General features: G+C 44.6%; 1 protein-coding gene across 1 annotated transcript in view; it reads right to left on the bottom strand.

The window, feature by feature from the left end:
* Positions 1 to 3640, bottom strand: part of LOC148506832 (uncharacterized) — an 84025-nt gene extending 80385 nt beyond the window's left edge. Inside the window, exon 1 of the mRNA XM_088446081.1 lies at positions 3565 to 3640. Coding sequence (XP_088302207.1) covers positions 3565 to 3640 — 76 coding nt within the window. The remainder of the gene's footprint in view (positions 1 to 3564) is intronic.
* Positions 3641 to 21108: the final 17468 nt, after the last annotated feature.

Genomic DNA, 21108 nt, shown 5'->3' with positions numbered 1-21108 from the left:
TTCAAACTGCCTTCCTGTCTGCCACTGCAGTTTCACACCTAGATGGGTCACTCGTGTCGCTTAGCATAGTCATCCAGCTACCTCGGTGCAACCTTTTGGACATAAAAACACTATTGTGAGGTGTGAGGTGTTCAGAATAGACTGGAAATTAGTGGAAATTAAGGTTATTGAGGTTAATAATAGCATAGGAGCAGAAAAACCTACAAATTCTGTGATTTTAGCTGTTTTTATGCTTTTTTTCAAAAAAATACAGATCCAAAACACAAAACCCAGAACCCAAAACACGGAAGGGTGGTTTTGGCAAAACCAATCCAGATCCAAAACACGAAGAAAGATCCAGATCCAAAACCAAAACACAAAACACGAAAAGTTGCCGGTGCACACCCCTAATATATATATATATGTATATTATATATATACACTATATATATATATATATATAAATATAAACATATCTAAATATATATACATATATATATATATATATATGTATATATATTTACAGTCAGGTGCATAAATATTGGGTACAAGTTGATCTTTGTCTCATCTGTCCATAGGATGTTGTTCCAGAACTGCAATGGCTTTTTTAGATTTTGTTTGGCAAACTCTAATCTGGTCTTCATTGTTTTTGAGGCTCACCAATGGTTTACATCTTGTGGTGAACCCTCTATTTTCACTCTTGTGAAGTCTTCTCTTGATTGTTGACTTTGACACATATACATCTACATCCTGGAGAGTGTTCTTGATTTGGCCAACTGTTGTGAAGGGGTTTTTCTTCGCCAGGGAAATAATTCTTCTGTCATCCACCACAGTTGTTTTCCGTGGTCTTCCGGGTCTTTTGGTGTTGCTGAGCTCTCCGGTGCTTTCTTTCTTTTTAAGAATGTTCCAAACAGTTGATTTGGCCACACCTAATGTTTTTGCTATCTCTCTGATGGGTTTGTTTTGATTTTTCAGCCTAATGATGGCTTGCTTCACTGATAGTGACAGCTCTTTGGATCTCATATTGAGAGTCGACAACAACTGATTCCAAATGCAAATGTCACACCTAGAATCAACTCCAGACCTTTTACCTGCTTAATTGATAATGAAATAATGAGGGAATAGCCAACACCTGTCCATGAAATAGCTTTTGAGTTGATAGTCCCATTACTTTTGGCCCCTTAAAAAGTGGGAGGCACATATACAAACCGTTGTAATTCCTACACTGTTCACCTGATTTGGATTTAATCACCCTCAAATTAAATCTGAAAGTCTGTAGTTAAAGCACATCTTGTTTGTTTAATTTCAAAGCCATTGTGGTCGTGAATAGAGGCCAACATATGAAAATTCTGTCAATGTCCCAATATTTATGCACCTGACTGTATATATATATATATATATATATATATATATATATATATATATATATTATAGTGGTGTGCACCAGCCACTTTTTGTGTTTTGGTTTTGGATATGGATCTTTCTTCGTAATTTGGATCTGGATTGGTTTTGCAAAAACCACCCTTCTGTGTTTTGTGTTCTGGGTTTTGTGTTTTGGATCTGTATTTTTTTTTAAAAAGCATAAAAACAGCTAAAATCACAGAATTTGTGGGTTTTTCTGCTCCTATGCTATTATTAACCTCAATAACATTAATTTCCACTCATTTCCAGTCTATTCTGAACACCTCACACCATATTTTTTTTAGTCCAAAAAGTTGCACCGAGGTAGCTGGATGACTATGCTAGGTGACACGAGTGGGCGGCACAAACACGTGGCCCATCCAGGAGTGACACTGCAGTGGCAGACAGGATGGCAGTTTGAAAAACTAGGCCCCAAACAGTACATAATGCAAAGATAAAAAAGAGGTGCAAGATGGAATTGTCCTTGGGCACTCCCACCCTTATGTTGTATAAACATGACATGCAAACTTTAACAAACCAATCATTTCAGCACCAGGGTCTGCCACACGACTATGGCTGAAATGATTGGTTCGTTTGGGCCCCCAGAAAACAAGCTGGCAATTAATCTGTCCCTGCACAAACTGGCTCTACGGAGACCAGATGTCGTCCTCATCCTCCTCATCCACAGATTCCTCACCATCTTTAGTGTTGTGTACATCCTCATCCTCACAGAGTATTAATTCGTCCCTGCTGGAATCCACCACCACAGGTGTTCTGGAGGCTGGTCTCCCTGGAAGAGTTGATAATTCATTTTTATGAACATCATCTTCTTCACATTTTGTGGAAGAAACCTCCTTCGCTTTTCGCTGACAAGGGCCCTCATTCAGAGCCGTACGCTCTGAGCAGAGCGCACGCTCTGAATGAGGGCCGGCCTCCATGAAAATGGAGCGTCCTCCTGGACGCTCGTATAGCTGTGGGTCACCACCCACAGGCTATACGAGCGTGCATTTTGATGGCCGCGATGGTCGTGACCATCGCGACCATCGAAACTGCTAGCCGGAGCCTGCGGTTGAGGTTTTCAACCGCAAGCTCTGGAGTGATTTTGGCTCTATCAGAGCCAAAATCACTCCCACTGACATCACTAGTGATGTCAGTGGGCCGGCTTCTGACGGGAGGCGTTCCCGTGGGAACGCCCCCATCAGGGAGGCACGCCCCCGGAACGCCTACCAAAGGGGGCATGCTGTCAATCAACATCGACAGCACGCCCCCTTTGATCAGACACAACGAGCGAAGGACTTTCCTTCGCTCGTCGCGTCTGGCGCATGCGCACGACGGAGCTCCCTCCGTCGTGCGCATGCTCAGTCCAGAACATCGACCCACTTGCGAGCGGACAGCCGCTCGCGAGTGGGTCTGAATCAGGCCCAAGGTTCCCAGCTGCACTAAACAGAGTACACACTGGAGGGGGGGCAACTTAGTTAAAATAGAGCCAGTTTGTACTGGGGCCTCCAAATTGCCTCTTTTCCTGCCAGTACAGGTACGGACTGTCTGACATGCCTACTTGGATGCTTTCACCAATGTAATCCTCCACCATTCTGTCAATGGTGACAGTATCATATGCAGTGACAGTAGACATGTCAGAAATTGTTGCCAGGTCCTTCAGTCCGGACCAGATGTCCAAACTTGGTCTTGCCTGCCCTGCATCACCGCCAGCGGGTTGCTTAGGATACCTAAGTTTTTTCCTGGCACCCCCAGTTGCGGGAGAGAATGAAGAAGGAGCTGTTGATGTGTCATGTTCCACTTCAGGGGACAGTGTTTTCACCAACAGGTCTTTGCACCTCTGCAGGCTTGTGTCCGCTGGAAAGAGAGACACCACATAGGCTTTAAACCTAGGACTGAGCATGGTGGCCAAAATGTAGTGGTCTGATTTCAACAGATTGACCACCCTGGAATCCTGGCAAAGTGAGTGAAGGGCTTCATCCACAAGTCCCACATGGCGAGAGGAATCACTCCGTCTTAGCTCCTCCTTCACTATCTCCAGCTGCTTCTGCAAAAGCCTGATGAGGGGAATGACCTGACTCAAGCTGGCTGTGTCTGAACTGACTTCACGTGTGGCAAGTTTGAACTGCTGGAGAACCTTGCACAACACGGAAATCATTCCTCACTGCGCTTGAGTCAAGTGCATACCCCCTCCTTTGCCGATGTCATATTTGGATGTATAGGCTTGATTGGCCTTTTGCTGCTCCTCCATCCTATGAAGCATATTGAGTGTTGAGTTCCACCACGTCACAACCTCTTGCTTCTGGTGATGGCGGGGCAGGTTCAAGAGGGTTTGCTGGTGCTCCAGTCTTTGGCATGCAGTCGCTGAATGGCGAAAGTGGGCAGAAATTTTTCGGGCCACCCAAAGCGTCTCCTGCACGCCCCTGTCGCTTTTCAGAAGATTCTCCACCACCAAATTTATTGTTTGAGCAAAACATGGGACATGCTGGAATTTGCCCAGATGTAATGCCCGCACAACATTGGTGGCATTGTCAGATATCACAAATCCCCAGGAGAGTCTAAGTGGGGTAAGCCACTGGGTGATGATTTCCCACAGTTTCTCTAAGAGGTTGTCGGCGGTGTGCCTCTTACTGAAACCGGTGATACACAGTGTAGCCTGCCTTGGAACAAGCTGGCATTTCAGAGATGCTACTACTGGTGACGCTGCTGTTGTTGCTGCGTAAGGTGATACATCTACCTAGTGGGCTGTCACAGTCATATAGACCTTAGTCTTCCCTGTTCCACTTGTCCACATGTCCGTGGTTAAGTGGACATTGGGTACAACCGCATTTTTTAGGACACTGAGGACACTGTTTTTGATGTTTCTGTACAGTCTCGGTATCGCCTGCCTAGTGAAGTGGAATCCAGATGGGATTTGGAACCGGGGACACACTACCTCCATCAATTGTCTAAATCCCACTGCACTAATGGCGGATCCCGGATGCACGTCTAACACCAACATAGCAGTCAAGGTCTCAGTTATCCGTTTTGCTTCAGGATGACTGCTGTCGTACTTCATCCTCATCGCTAGGGACTGTTGGAGGGTCAATTGTTTAGTAAAAGTAGTGGTGTTCCTACTTCCTCTCTGGGATGATGAATGACTCCAAGCAGCAGTGGCAGCAGTAGGCGTAGCAATGCAGGATCCTCCAGAGGAATCCCGGTTAGGAGAGTCAGTCATGCCAGTGACATGGCCTGCAGGACTACTTCCGATCCTGACTAAGGAAGAAATTGACGAGGAGGGAGTTGACAGTGTGGTTTGCAGGTGCTTGGATACAACAGGACAAAGGGATTTAGGTGTCCCTGGACTGCTTACGGTCTTAGCCAAAGTTTCTGAACTTGACAGTAACTTATTATGAACGCGCTGCAGGTGATGTATAAGGGAGGATGTTCCTAGGTGGTTAACGTCCCTACCCCTAATTATTTCAACATTACATATGGTACATAATACATATGGGAAGACAGTTGTTGTCCGGATTTGGATAGAAATATTGCCAGACCAAAGAGGTGGAATGTTTGGTCTTCTGCCCAGGCATGACTGTGATGGGCTTTTTCATCCCATGGACAACAACTGTCTCCCCCGGAGCCTGATTTAAACAAACCACATCACCATCAGAATCCTCCTTGCCAACTTCCTCCTCAGCGCCAGCTACACCAGTATCCTCATCCTGTTGTACTTCAACAGTGACATCTTCAATTTGCATATCAGCAAGTGGACTGTGGGTGCTCCTTCCAGCACTTGCAGAGGGCGTGCAAATGGTGGAAAGAGCCACATCTTCTCGTCCAGTGCTGGGAAGGTCAGGCATCGCAACCGCCATCACACTTGGACTCTCCTTGGGGATTTGTGATATCTTCTTAGAACGCACAGTTCTTCGCTGTGCTTTTGCCAGCTTAACTCATTTGATTTTTGTAGCGGGAGGAGGGCTTCCATCGTCATGTGAAGCTGAACCACTAGTCATGAACATAGGGAAAGACCTTAGCCGTTCCTTGCCACTCCGTGTCGTAAATGGCATATTGGCAAGTTTACGTTTCTCCTCAGATGATTTAAATGTTTTTTTTGAAGGTCATTTTCCTGAACTTTGTCATTTTGGATTGTATACGCCCTCTACTATGACATTGGGCATCAACCTTGGCAGACGACGTTGATGGCATTTTATCATCTATGTCATGACTAGTGGCAGAAGCTTCAGCACTAGGAGGAAGTGGTTCTTGATCTTTCCCTATTTTATTTTTATCGGAGAAAGTTTGGTCCTCCATTTATGTTACATTGATATATACGTGCGGCTAAGGCGCACACAAACACAGAAAAGAAGAATTTTTAATTATTTTGGAAGTGCACTTTGGGGGTTACACACATCCTTTAACAGACTTAAGACACAGACGCACGCTTGGCGTTGCTCCTTTGTTGATGCACATGCGGCTACTGCGCATACATTTTGCACACAAACAGAAAAAAAAGAATTGTTTATTTTTTGTGGAGCACACTTTGGGGGTTACACCACCCTTTAACAGACTTATGACACAGTCGCACGCTTGGCGCTGCTCCTTTGTTGATGCACGTGCAGCCACAGTGCACACAATTCATAAACACAGAAAATATTTTTTTTTTTGTTGGAGTGCACTTTGGGGGTTACACCACCCTTTAAGAGATGAGCCAGCCGGCCCTTTACTTATGGGACACAGGCGCACGCTTGGCACTGCTCCTTTGTTGATGCACGTGCAGCCACAGTGCACACAATTCACAAACACAGAAAATATTTTTTTATTTTGTTTGGAGTGCATTTTAGGGGTTACAGCACCCTTTAAAGGTCAAGCCAGCTGGCCCTTGATTTATGACACAGGCGCACGCTTGGCACTACTTTGTTGATGCGTGTGCGGCTACAGCACACACAATTCACAAACAGAGAAAAAATTATTTTTTATTTTGTTTGGAGTGTACTTTGGGGGTTACACCACCCTTTAACAGATGTGCCAGCTGGCCCTTATGACACAAGTGCACGCTTGGCGCTACAGTACTTTGTTGATGCACATGCGGCTACTGTGCACACTGGGCCTGATTCAAACCCGGTCGCAAGCGCTGTGTGCTCGCAACCGGGTCGATGGTGGGCCAGTGTGCATGCGCACGATGGAGCCGTCTCCGTCATGCGCATGCGCGAGACCCAGATAGCGACGGGCACTCCGTCGCTCCGGGTCTCATACCAAAGGGGGCGTGCTGTAGATGTCGCAAGTACAAAATGCATGGAATATGGCTACAGCGAGACTTGCCTACTGTACCTTCCTGGGGAGCTGGAAGAGCCACTTGATTTTTGGTAACCTCCCGGCTGTTCTGGGAGAGTAAACATGTATAGTTTATAGAGAGGACAGAGTCTACCTCTCCTTAATAGTCACAAAGTGTGTCCTAGGAATGCACTGAATGTTTTCATTTGAAAAATTTTAAACTGCAGTACATTTAGAATGAGCTATAGTGGAAAAGTGAGACAGGTCAATGGCTTAAATCCTTCAAGCTCTTATGAGCAGGGCCCTCTACCCTCTCCTTACTTTACTTTCATCTACTTCTTACTCCCCACTAGGGCACCTAACCCGTGGCAAAACTAGGGCAGGGCTGCCAGGGCTCATGCCCTGGGCACCGTGGAACCGGTAGGTGGTGGGGGGGGCACCGCTGGCCATAGTACAGGCCCGTCCTGGTTAACCAGTCTAGTGAAGATCGCAGTGCAGGAGCCGGGCTGGAGCTCTCTCATGATTTCCGCATTCCAGCTCCTGGAGTGGGTGATGAGAGAGACGTCATGACTTAATGCAGAGTGCGCCAGCTGGGAGGGCTGAGGTGCAGACAACAGCAGGAGCTTGAGCTGAAGCAGGGATTCTGGAAAATGCTTTTTTTTTCTTTTTTATTACTTGTATGTCTTACTATGCACTTCTGGGGGCACTGCATTGTGGGGGACTGCTACTGGGAGCACTGCATTGGGGGTGACCACTACTGGGGGCACTACTGAGGGGAACCTCTACTGGGGACTACTACTGGAGGGGTCTACTACTGGGGGAATTGCATTGGGATGGACCACTACTGGGAGCACTACTGTGGAGGACTTTTACTGGGGACTACTACTGGGGGCTCTGCATCGGGATGGACCACTACTGGGGGAACCTCTACTTGGAACTACTTCTGGGGGCACTACAACTGGGGGCTACTACTGGGGGCACTGCATTGGGGGGGCACTACTGGGGTGGACCTCTACTGGGGGCACTGCATAGGGGGGACTACTACTGGGGGCACTATATAAGAGGAACTGCATAGGGGTACTACTACTGGGGGCACTATATAAGGGGAACTGCATAGTGGGGACTACTACTGGGGGCACTGCATCGGGATGGACCACTACTTGGGGGACCTCTACTTGGAACTACTACTGGGGGCACTACATCTGGGGGATTACTACTGGGGGCACTGCATTGGGGGGCACTACTGGGGTGGACCTCTACTGGGGGCACTGCATAGTGGGGACTACTACTGGGTGCACTATATAAGGGGAACTGCATAGGGGGGAACACTACTGGGGGTACTGTGTAAGGGGCACTACCGGGGGCCTGAAAAAGAGGGACCACTACTGGGGACATTGCATACTGGGGGTACTGTATAAGGGGCACTACTGGAGGCCTGCATAAGGGGGGCCACAACTGGGGGCCTGCATAAGGGGGACTGTATAAGGTGCAATGCATTAAGGTGCATATGGAATGGAGAGCAATGTTCAGAGTGACGAGAAAGGGGTGTGTGTTATATTGACATGCCCCATTTTTAAGTGGCCACACCCCTTGTGACCACGCCCATTTTTTTGCACACATAGGAGGAGCTCCATTTTCCAATTTGCCCTGGGCTCCAAATACCCTAGTTACACCACTGGACCTAACACTTGGTTTCTTTGCTCTGTTGCTTATGTGGGTGTTATGGTCACTAATGTAGCAATGTGTATTATCCATGTCCCTGTCCTGCATTGTATTGTACTGTAAGTCACTGGTCACTTATTTGTTTATGTACTGGAATCCATAGGAAGAATGAGCCCCTCTAGGAAGAAACAGGCAAGTGTGGAAATCCTTATCCAGTAGCTATTTCTCATACCACCTGGAGAGTGAATGTGGGGTTAATAAATATATAAATATTATTAAAAAAAATACTTAATATTGTTCTTTATTAGCACACTACATGTCCCAGATATTCCTGTCATCAGGGTTGTAAATAGGGAAGTCTGATGGGATAGTTGCCCAGGATCACGTATCCTCACAGCTAGATACTGTAGCACAGTATCCCAGCAAACCCATATGATTATGAATGTGGATGTTGTGGCTTTACTGCTGGCTTTTAGTGGACTGGAATCAGCCTGTGGTGATTTCATCTGACCCTAAATTTCAGACAGTTCTATGCCTCTTTTCCAGGGGCAGTTTTGAAGAAACCACCCACAGAAAAGAGGCAATTTCTTTCTCTAATAGAAAAAACATGCAGATTGTGACTCATAGACATGCACCCCCCCACATTGATCTCTGCCAAGCCAGACAACACAGCTAAGTCAATGGCTGCCTTTTGGTTATTGGCCATGCAAAACCCCAATGCTGTGGTACCTTGGGACCACCCTCCTCCATCACATGGTCCCAGCATAGTAACTGGCTCTCCTAGGATGCAGGAAACCCCAGTATTGATAGAAGACATAACTGCAGCCATTGGTGGGAAAGGATTGTGCCCCCCACATGGCCATGCCCACTTGCAGTGATGTGGTTAGCCCACTTCACTGCCTTCCTTCTCTATGTAGCTCTCCCAATATCTCCCACCAATGTCACTGGAGGAAGGGCTTGTGTCTAGTCAATGCTGTTAATTACAGGAGCACAAAATAAGAATGGACATACAGTACATATGTGGAAGAAGGGGAACAATAATAGACATAAAGTATGAGAGAGGGTGGATAAAGCACAAGAATGGCCATGCATATGTGTTGGAGAGGAGAGCACAATATATAACATACAGATTAGTGGGCAGCACAATACAGATGAGGAGATGGCATAGTATAGAACATCTCGACAGGAGGAGAAGATAGAGGCATAAGACAACATATTAGAGGGTGTGTGCTCATGTGGTGTCTCCCCCTCTAATGTGACATGCCGGTGGGACAAAATTACTGCTGGGTTTGTGCACATGTGCAAACTCCATTCATATTACTGTGTAGATTTCTGTGTTCAGAACTTAGGCCCTCATTCAGAGCCGCTCGTTAGCGGCAGTACGCTTGTTCCGAGCGATGTTTGCACATCTGCGCATGCGTACGGTTTTTAGTACGCATGCGCGAACCAGTCAGTGCGGCCAAAAATCGTTGGTACGCAATATAGCGAGTGCCTGCTATTTTGAATGACAGAATGAGGCGTATGTGGGTGGTAACAGGGGAAGGTGCTTGAAAATGGGGAGTGGAGATCCGAACGCAGGCGTGCTTAAAGGTCAAAACGGGCGTTTTATGGGTGTGTATATTTAAAACAGCAGCGTCATTGTTCACGTCACTGGGTTATTTTATAGCCAGAACTGCTCGCAAATTTGTGGTAGCAAACACCAACCACAAGAATAGCGAGCAGTTCATACGCTGGTCGATGTACTCGATTAATCTAATAAATAGCGGACATGACGTAGGATGCGAGCGGCCAGGGGGCGTTTTTAACAAATAAACGAGCGTATGTTTTGCTCGCTCGTTCAGACTTAGAGGTGTGAACAGACTACAATGTGCGTACGGATCATTTGAATAGCCACCCCTTGTTTTTAAACGAACGACCGCAAATAGCGAACGGCTCTGAATGAGGGCCTTAGTTCCAGCTAGTAAGACCTGATTAAAGCTGCCATAGCCATTACTGTTACTGCTGTTAACCCTGTGCTTACTACAGTGTGTGCACTGCTGCAACTGCTGTTAACTCTTTATACACTGCTGTTACCATAATAAACCATTCAGCCTGGTTAAGGACAGCTGTGTGGGCTAATCTCCATTTCACATTCCGCTGACACCTATTGTGACCAAACAGGTTCCACCAACAGGTTATACTAGTAGGTTACAGGCCCAGTACCCTGAGTGTGTAGTACACAGAAAGTCCTGCATTTGGATCAAGACAGAAATTGCACAGTGCAGTAGCCAGCATGAGCTTTATAAATCTGAGAGGCTCAGATAATTACATGGAAATTTGCTATTGAGATGCAGCTAAAGAGAGAAACGTGGAAGTTTACAAATGACCCAGGTGACAATCCAAACCGTGATGAAGTGGTCAGCATAAATTATGTAGTCATTACTGCCTCACAGCACTGAGGTCCTGGGTTTGATTCCCATCATGACCCCAACTGTATAGAGTTTGTATTCTCCCAGTGCTTTTCTGTGTTTCTTCGGATTCTACGGTATCCACCCACAATACAAAAATATACCAGTAGGTTAATTGGCTACTAATTAATATTAACCCTAATATGTATGTGTCTGCACACATGGTAGGAAATATAAATTGTAAGCTGGGGCAGGGACTGATGTGAATGGAATATATTCTCTGTAAAGCAATGCAGAATATGTGTGAGCTAATAAATAACTGGAATAATAATAATAATAATAATAATAATAATAAAGCCATGAGAACCATTGGCCTAGCAATAAACAGCAGGTATATTCCATAATTCACAGGAAATTGTCAGCGCATGACATGTAGATAGCCATCCTGGCAGTGTATGAAGATATACAGTAGGTCTAATGAGGAGGATAAACGTGAGGCATACACTGTATGGTGCCAAAATGCGTGCTTGACGAGACATGAGTGAGTACATTTACAAGTTGTTACCCATATCTCAGCAATTGATAATGTAGGAGTCCGGATGGATGAGGAGGAGGTTGCAATGGTGGTGCTGCAAACTCTAACACCTGAATTTATTTTCTTAGTATGGGCTTTAGATATTGTGTGACTATTCTATCAAAGGAGATCATGAGTGCTAAGCTGCTGCAGCTAAAATTACACAGTGGTTGAGAAATGTGCTAAGTTCTGCTTTACTCACAAAAGACACTAATTCCAAAAGGCCTAAGTAAACATATTTCATATTTCACAAGATGCAACATAAAGCCAGTGAATGTAAACTGAAAAACTCAAGTGATGCACAAAAGTAGCATGAAAAAGAGAAAGTCAGCATTAAATGTCACTGACAGTCACAAGAAGGATTGCTGGTACATAGATTAGGGAGGCATTTTAGTATGGTTTACATCATTGACCATGTGTGATCCTATATTAGTTAGAGGGATTAGAGAAAGGTTATTCCATAGTCACAGACATTCAGAATGTGTTATTCGTATCAGATTTTGGGACAAAATGTATTGCCAGAAGTGTCCTAAAAGGAAAATGATTCAAGGGGACTTTTGGAGCAACAGCATCCAGGTGTCAACAACTATATGTCCTAGACATGGAGGGATGTTATGCTATGGAGGTCTTTGATTCAAGCCAGTCCATGAAGCTGAAGCATAGGTGATTAGGTCACCTAGGATATGTCCAGAAACTCCATAATGTGTGATAGGAATAGCCATGAACAATCTAGATGGAATGCAACTGCAGCAAGGTCATATCTCTTGCAACCAAACCATCCTCCTCCATCCCCCAGCATTTTAAGAGGAAATCTATTCTGTACATAAGCAGAAAGGATTTCCTACTTCTTGTCTGGCCCCCAGCAGTGATGTAGTGGTCTCGGACTGCAGACATTGCTGACAATTTTGCACACTAGAATGCCACCTGAACGACAAAAGTACATAGGAAATTATCTGTAAATGCAGAGCTCAGCTCACTGTAGCAGGGAAACTGATCATCAGTTCTCCTTACACATGCTCCTGTGTTCTCTGCATGAGCGTGAGTGGTACTGCCAGTACGGAGTTGGTAGTGCCACAGGAAGAGGATCTAATGGCACTGGGGGGTGGTACGTAAAGCCTTGCATAGGTCTATTAGTTATTGTGAAATTGGAGGGCTGTGGCACTTTGTTTGGTAATAGTAGGGAATAGTGCCACAATAGGGACCCATGGACACTGCTGGTTGGAGTTATGCCTCTTTGGATCTATTACCACTTAAAGGGAAACTGGGGCTTTATTGCTACTGGGTAATTTATTGCTAGAGGTGGTGGGAGGTAATGTTCCAATGGGGACACATGGACACAGGGGAGTAGGAGACAGCACTTAGACATTTTCTTTTCCTAACATTTTTAAATATATTTTTAAAAAATAAGTTTTTAACTTAATTACATTTAAAAAAAAAAACATTTTTGATGAGCTTTTCGCATTAAAAAAAAAAATTGTCAGTGTAGTGGTTAATTAATGTAGCAGCAAGAGTGAAAATGTATGCTGTAACCATCTGTAATATATAACAATTTATAGAAATTCGATTTCAAAACTCTCACAGTATTTGAAGTACTTGTAAAATGGGTAGTGTTCTTTTTTTAAATACACGTGGTTTCATTATGCCACATATTAGAACATTAACCAAATGCTTCAATTCCTCTAATTCAGTGGTACTCAATGTTTTTTTCCCATCAAACACTAGGGGGAAAACTTATGATAAGATGATTTGCTGGGACATCTAAAACTGTCCTCCTGTTGAAAAAAGAAAAGAATCTCTGTCCTGTACCATAAGGTATTACTACTTAGCATTTGTTCTGGTCCTCAGGAGGACACTAAGGCCCTCATTCAGAGCCGCTCGCTATTTGCGGTCGTTCGTTCAAAAACAAGGGGTGGCTATTCAAATGATCTGTTCGCTCATTGCGTTCTGTTCACGCCTCTTGTCTGAACAAGCGAGCAAAACTTGTGGTTGTAATTTTGACAAAAACGCCCCCTTGCCGCTCGCACCATACGTCATGTGCGCTATTTATTGGATTAATCGAGTACATCGTACAGCGTATGAACTGCTCGCTATTCTTGTGGTTGGTTTTTTCAACCGCTATTTTGCGAGCAGTTCTGAGTAAAAAAAAACCAAGTGACGTGGTCAATGACGCTCCAGTTTTAATTATGCACACCCTTAAAACGCCCGTTTTGACCTTTAAGCACGCCTGCGTTCTGATCTCCACTCCCCGTTTTCAAGCACCTTCCCCTGTTACCACCCACATACGCCTACTCCTGTCACTCAAATTAGCAGGCACTCGCTATTTAGCGAACAAACGATTTTCGGCCGCACTGACTGGTTCGCGCATGCGTATTACAAACCGTACGCATGCGCAGATGTGCGAACATCGCTCAGAACGAGCGAACGGCCGCTTACGAGCGGCTCTGAATGAGGGCCTAAATACAGAGAGTCTCCCATATCCAATATGCTTGGGACCATAGGGATTTTGGATATTGGATTATTCTGTATTTTGGAATATTTGCATATCATAATGAGATATTTGGGGAATTGGACCTACAGTAAATCTAAACACAGAATGCATTTATGTTTCATATACACCTTATACACACAGGGCCTGATTCAGAGCAGCTCTTAAGCGGCCGCTCGTTCGCTCCGAGCGATGTTCGCACATCTGCGCATGCATATGGGTTGTAATGCGCATGCGCCAACCAGTCAGTCCGGTCGGAAATCGTGTGCTCGCAAAATAGCGAATGCCTGCTAATTTGAGTGACAGGATGAGGCATTTGTGGGTGGTAACAGGGGAAGGTGCTTGAAAACGGGGAGTGGAGATCCGAACGCAGGCGTGCCAAATGGTCAAAACGGGCGGTTTAAGGGTGTGCATAATTAACAAAGCAGCATCATCGACCACGTCACTTGGTTGTTTTATAGTCAGAACTGCTCGCATGATTGCGGTAGGAAAATGCTACCACAAGAATAGCGAGCAGTTCATACGCCTTTCGATATACTCGATTAATCTAATAAATAGCGGAGATGACGTATGATGCTAGCGGGCAAGGGGCATCTTTACAAAATAGCGAGCGCATGTTTCATTCGCTCGCTCAGACATAGAGGCGTCAACAGACCGCAAAGAGTGAGCGCTCAATTTAAATAGCCGGCCACTTTTTCTGAACGAGCGTCCGCAAATAGCGTCCGGCTCTGAATCAGGCCCACAGCCTGAAGATAATTTTATACAATATTTGGAATTTATTTCATTCATGATACAAAGTTTGTGTACATACATGAATTAATTTATGTTTCATATACACCTTATGCACAAAGCCTGAAGATAATTTTGTATAATATTTTTAATCATTTTGTGCCTTAAACAAAGTTTGTGTACATTAAACCATCAGAAAGCAAAGATTTCATTATCTCAGTCATGCTCAAACAATTCAGTATTTTCGGAATATTTCGATATGGGAGACGCAACCTGTAAATGTTCATGCCGCTGTTCCTCGGGATACCTGCAACAATGCTAAGTTACATTGACCCCATCCTTGAGCCACCATGGTTAATAAAGGAAATGTGACCCCTATATTTTAACAAAACTATTTTCCTTAATATTTATATGTAACTCCTTCTTAACAAGTTTGATGTTCCACTATAAATTAAATAATAATATACAGTATGTGCCACTTTTAATATTTTTTATACACTTGTGTGGGTGTTTTTGCCAATAATATTTGTATATGCATTCCCTATGCTGACAATTACTATGCCATTATTCAAAATGAAGTTGATATGGTTTAGATACTAACATCTAACATGTTGACAGCTGGAATATATTAACACGAACACAATGTCAACATAGGACATGTCTATATAGTGAAAATGTCGACATTATGGTTAGGTCATAGGTTACCAAACTTGGTCCTTAAGACACCCTAACAGTCCAGGTTTGAGGATATCCATGCTTGACCAGAGGTGAATTAATTAGTACCTCAGTCAATTTGATATAACCACCTGTGCTCAGTCATGGATATCTCTAAAACCTGAGCTGCCGGGGAGCCTTGAGAACCACGTTTGGGTACCTCTGGATTAAGTTTATTGTTAGGGTTAGATAAAAAATGGTTTGTCAACATTGTGACCATCAATATTAACTTGCTGCACTTCAACATACTCCATGGGAATTGCTATTTAATGCCATGATCAAATAACCTCCCCTAGTGGTGCCTAACCCTAATCCTCCTTTCCCTATTTTATCCCCTCTTGGGGGGTGCCTACCCCTAAGTCCCGCCAGGGGTCCCTAAACCTAACCCTTCCACCCCACAGCTAGACGCTAAGACACCCGGCTTACCTTTGTTCAATATACAGGATGTCTGGATTTTGTAGTGGGGCTAATGATAGGCGTCAGGATTTTGATTCCTATCTTTGGTCCCCTGTCAGGCTGTCAGTGTCAGGATAATGGTGGGCAGTATAGCGCCCGCCGGTATTATGTCTGCATCACACTCCATGTTCACACACTGAACATCTCTCCATGTTTCTCTTGACATTTTCATGTTGACTTTATAAATGTCTATATGTTGACTGTCAACCTAATATACTGAATTATAATATTTGGGCCCAACTTTTCTGTAGTTTAGTGGTTGATACTCACCTTCCACCTTCCTGTCTTAGTCTAATGAAGTGCAAAGTGTATAAAAGGGTATAGTATAAAATGAAGCAGACAGTGATCCTTTGGCAAACCGGTCTACTTTCTGCTCTCCACAATGGTACACCATCAGGGTATTATCCCAAGGTCTAGCAAGAGGACTATAGAACCAGGCAAGTGATGGTTTTACCTATGCATCCTCCTTTCCTTTAGAGTTTAGTGTGGTCATCCGTACTTGGTAGCCCATATCTTATACACTTAATAACAAAGCCTTATGGCACACATTAAGGCATCAGCAGAAATTAAAATCAGGAGTTGGAGATTAACGAATGAATGAGGGTTTTACAACTATGGAAATAATAGACTTTCAAATAAAAAGGAAAGACTCTTTGTTGGGGCACTCTTGGTTGAAAAGATAGAATGTGGATAAAATATAACTTTTCAATTCATTATTTCAATTAAAGAATAGTTGTATCCATTGCAAAAAAGAGAGAAAGGTAAATGGGCAGATATGAAAATAAAATATACCCATATATCAGTCACAATACTACTTCTTATCACAAAAAAGTCTCATTACCCTATATAATGATTGGGACCTGTTCTATTAATGAAGGGTATTGGTTCATTGGAGACAATTATACTGTCACAGTGCGCCGGACACCAGCACACACTTACATGGTCCGGCAGCGCTGGTCTGCGGCGGGGAGTCTCCGGTGCTAGACGCTGCTTCCTTCCTCCCTCTGATGCAGGTGGCCACGGCTCCCAATGGGTGTGCTCTCCGACCTGTTAAATGTTTAAAGGGCAATACACTCCTCCCTGGTGACGTCACAGGAGGCGCCTAGTTCAATCCCAGCCTATATAAGGAAGTCCATGGGAGCACTCCAGTGCCAGAGTATAGGCTCCAGTACCTTACTCCAGCATTCCTGTGCAAATCTCGTTACCTGTTCCTGACCTTGGCATGTTTGTGACTCTGTTTTCATCTGATCCCTGGTACTTCGTTGACAATATGGTTTTGACATTGGCTATCCTCTTTGACCTGCAAACGTCTGCTCTCTGGTACTGTATTGTCTGTTTGGTTCTGACCTGGCCTGATGACTACGCTGAAAGTCTTCCCTGCTCCAACCAGAGTTCACCAGCACCTGTAGAGGGGAATCTATTCTGAGGGTCATGACCTTGTGTGTCAGATGCAGACAAGTCCAACTTTCTTGCGAGGGTCCCTGGTGAAAACCACCGGCAAATTAGACTCCATGCCTCAGAAATAGGTCTCGCCAGTCCCCAAGATACGGGTTGCATCCATTATCTACCCGAGAGTTGCGACACATACGTTTATGGGACTACAGATCAATTGCTGCAAAAACTGATATAACATATATGTAACAGTATAAAGAGGTGAAAATATTAAAATAAAATCACAATCCAATTGTAATGTAATAATATGAAAATAAAAATTGCTACAAGATCTCCTGGTTTGTTGTTTGATTGGGTAATTATACTCACAATGGAGTTTCCAGTTCTAGGTTTTGTGCCGGTAATGTTTTATATAGGGATGTACGTCGACCCCCGTATTTTGGTTTTGGTTTTTGGATCTGTGTCTCCTTCAAGGTTTTGGATCTGGATTTGGTTTTGCAAACCACCCTCAAGTGTTTTGGTTTTGGATCTGGATTCTTAAAATAAAAAATAGATAAAAAGTTTTAAAAATAGCTAAAATCATGCAATTTATGCCATCCAAAACCCGAAATTCGGATTTAAAAATCCAAATTCCGAACCGCAAAAATATCAGAACCGCGACCTTGATTTAGCCGGATCTCCTCAGTAGATTAGAATCGCAACTCGGATTTACCCGGATTCATGAAATGTGGGTGGATTCGGATTTCTGGAGAACCAAACCGTACATCTCTTGTTTTATAGTTCAATCTTTCTCATAACCCCATGTTTCCACAAGAAGAGTTTTATAATAGCAATATCATAAAACATGCCAAGTTGAGGTAAGAAGTGATCCCCAATATATAACAAGGATTGTGGACCTCATTCAGAGTTGGTCGTTGCGGCGTTACGGTCGTACTGGAAAAGGTGCCGGATATGCAAATGATGCACACGCATGTTCCGTCCCTAAGGTCGGATCGTTAGCTGGCCGACCAAGGGGAGGATGCGGTTGGATCGCTAAAAAAACGCCCCCATCTCGTACGCATTACATGTCATCTCCGGCCATATAAGGATTAATCGCAGTCATCGGAAACCATCGAACAGGTCGTAGAGCTAAAGGTTGACCATACCCTCTCTTAAGCTCTACGATCATGTCAGTGTAAAACCTCCCATGTCACGTGTGCCATGACGCTACTTTGTTAATTATACACTCCCATAAAATGCAGTTCGCATAATTAGGCACGCCTGCGTTCGGATCTCCACTCCCCCGTTTTCAAGCACCTTCCCCTGTTACCACCCACAAACGCCTCATTCTGTCTCTCAAACTACCGACCTGGCTGTGTTCAAGGAGAGAGAAATTTCTGATCGTAGCCGCTAGTTTGCACACGCGCATTGCAAACTTTATGCATGCGCAGTTTAGCGAACATCGGTGGCGTACGACTGTGCGGCCGCAACGACCGACTCTGAATGAGGTCCTGAGTCTTATTACAGGGTGTGTGACAATGCCAAATATATGTGAAATATTCCCATTACTTGCCTGAGGTAACCTTTTTTACTTGGATGATTCTTAGCACGCGTATATACAAAGTGTGTATATAGATAAATAAGCCAATACTGTATAATACTCACAAAATAAAATCACAAATGAACTATGGGGTGAGTCAGCACTGGATTGAATTGCAAAGCAGCATGCAAGCAGCTTTGCAATTCCATCCTTGCTATTATGTTAAGGCATGCAGGAGGCGTCATGTCTCCTGCATGCATTAATGATCCAAGCTGCATCCAAGGATGCAGCATTGGATCATCTCCGCGATCCTTGGCCGGCTGAGTGACCATGGGGTCACGCAGGCTGACAATCGCAGATGTTCAAAAAAGACCAGGAAATCTTCTGCCAATGGAAATCCTGGCCTCTTCCCTCCCCTCCCCCCAGTGGCGATGACACATCTCCGTTTTGGAAAATAGAGGCTGATGCTGACCCCTCCCCACCCCCATCCAATCACGCATGAACCGTAATGCACATTAGTGACCATATAGTATCTATGTCAGTATATATTGCAATCACAGAGAGTGGCACCATGTAATCTGAAACATCTTAGTAGTTAGCATCTGTTACCGGACGCCTTTCGTCTAGGATGGCCCTGGTCACAGGTTAGCGCTTTCGGACTCCCACTCACAGTCAGTGACCGCCTGTCACTGACTCCCCCCACTGCGGCGTGGACATTTACTGAAGCTGCTACCACCAAGCTCCTTTAAGCGGTGCTTGGAATCGCTTTTTACAGACAATCAGGTTCCTACCTTGGCACCTGGAACGGCTTCTGCTTGCATATGAATTTGACTAGCTGCGGCCACACACCTTAATTGGTGTCGGCTGATTCCTCCTAATCCCTCTCAATGGACCAGGTCTGCACGGTAGCTTGGCAGAGGGCCTGAACTTGGAGACGCTGAGCTCTTACCCAGAACAGCCGGAGAACGGAATTGCGTTTGGCACAATTCTGTTGGTCGCAGGATTGAGGAAATTGAAGTCAGGCAAGATGTTTATTGCTCAAAGTCTTAAAAAAGACTCAACCTTCCGAATGAAGGGGTATATTAGCATTCAGGAATCTTATCAATCAGCAGTTCTTCTCCTCAGAGAATTTACAAGGTTGTACAATATTACCAGGCATGAAGCCTTCTTTTATGCCACTCCAATACACATTACAACAGGGGGTAAGTCCGCCCTGGGTTTCTTTTAGACAATCAGGCTATCTCACAAAGCATAAATAAATAAGTCTTACATTTCATATAAATTAAATCAATTTCCTTGATACCACCCTAAAACATTTGGTTTCCTAAGCACAAACTGAGTTAGCATATACAGTTTCTGAAAAGGTAAATATAATGCAAATTTCTATTGCATTCGTCTTTTCACATGTTTATGACTAAACCAGTTTTGGCTTTCTGAGTCTTAACACCTTCTAAGTTTTTACACATAATAGAAGCTTCCTAAACACAAACAACTTGTTTTCATCAAACTGGCTGGGTAATGTACATAGAGACACACCAGAGACCTCTGCATTTCAATGAAAGTGCTAAATGAAGGTTTGGTCACTATGTCAGGATAAGTAACATGTCACTAGGAGGTGAGAATATCTCATAACCATTTGACTTAAATGTTACAGCCTTCTAAAACAAAACAACTTATACTTTCCTTATAAGTGCATAGGCTAAACATTTAAAAATTAAATTTCCACAACTGCGCACAGCACATTGAATGACATGTTCAAACACATTACATATACATTTGCAGTACATGGCACACTGCGCATAAAGGTCCTTTCACAAATGGTGCCGCAGCATGAGGGTTAATCTCTTCAGCGCCGTGGCAGCCATTTTAATCATGTGTGGTTGGCCTTCGGCCACACTTCTCCCTCAAGAGGGCCACCAGAGGGCCATGTCCCAACGATTTGGCTCCTGGTCCCGCAGTTTCTTGGGGGTTTAAGGGCAGCTACCAGGGTGGCTTTTGCTCCGGCCTAGACAGTTCATCCATATTGCAATGGGCCCTTCCTTTTTGGTGCACAATGTCCAAATAGTCACACTGAAGTCGAAGGCTCCACTGCAAGTGTCTGTCAGTTTCCCCTGTGGGGGGCCAGTTGCACACATAGTGCTGAAGGTGGTCCAATGCCCAAGCAATTGCTAACCACTGTGTTCCAAGTGTGGGATACCTCACCTCCCACCGTAGCAGTGTCCTGCTCAAGCAAGCCAAAGGGTGCTTCTGCCCATATGGCTCCTCCTGGCTCCGTACTGCTCCCAGTCCGTGCAATTATGCATTTGTTCGTGCCACAATGTCCTGGTCCTGAATTTGCACCATCTGTACTGGAGCTAGTACCAGAGTCTCCTTGAATGACTGGAATGCCAACTCATGAGCAGGTATCCAGTCCACTGACTTGGGAGGTCCCTCCCTAGTCCAATCTGTAAGGGGTGTCACTACAGCACTAAAGTCAGGGACAACTAGTTTGTAGGGCCTTACAGTTACTAAGGTCAGTACCTGTCTTGGGGTTGTGGGCCGGGGACAGTCTCTGGCTGCC

Source organism: Taudactylus pleione, unplaced genomic scaffold, assembly GCF_031769625.1.
Source record: "Taudactylus pleione unplaced genomic scaffold, aTauple2 ptg000393l, whole genome shotgun sequence".
Taxonomy (NCBI): domain Eukaryota; kingdom Metazoa; phylum Chordata; class Amphibia; order Anura; family Myobatrachidae; genus Taudactylus; species Taudactylus pleione.
The sequence above is the reverse complement of the archived record's forward strand: the minus strand, read 5'-3'. Positions and strand labels throughout refer to the sequence as shown.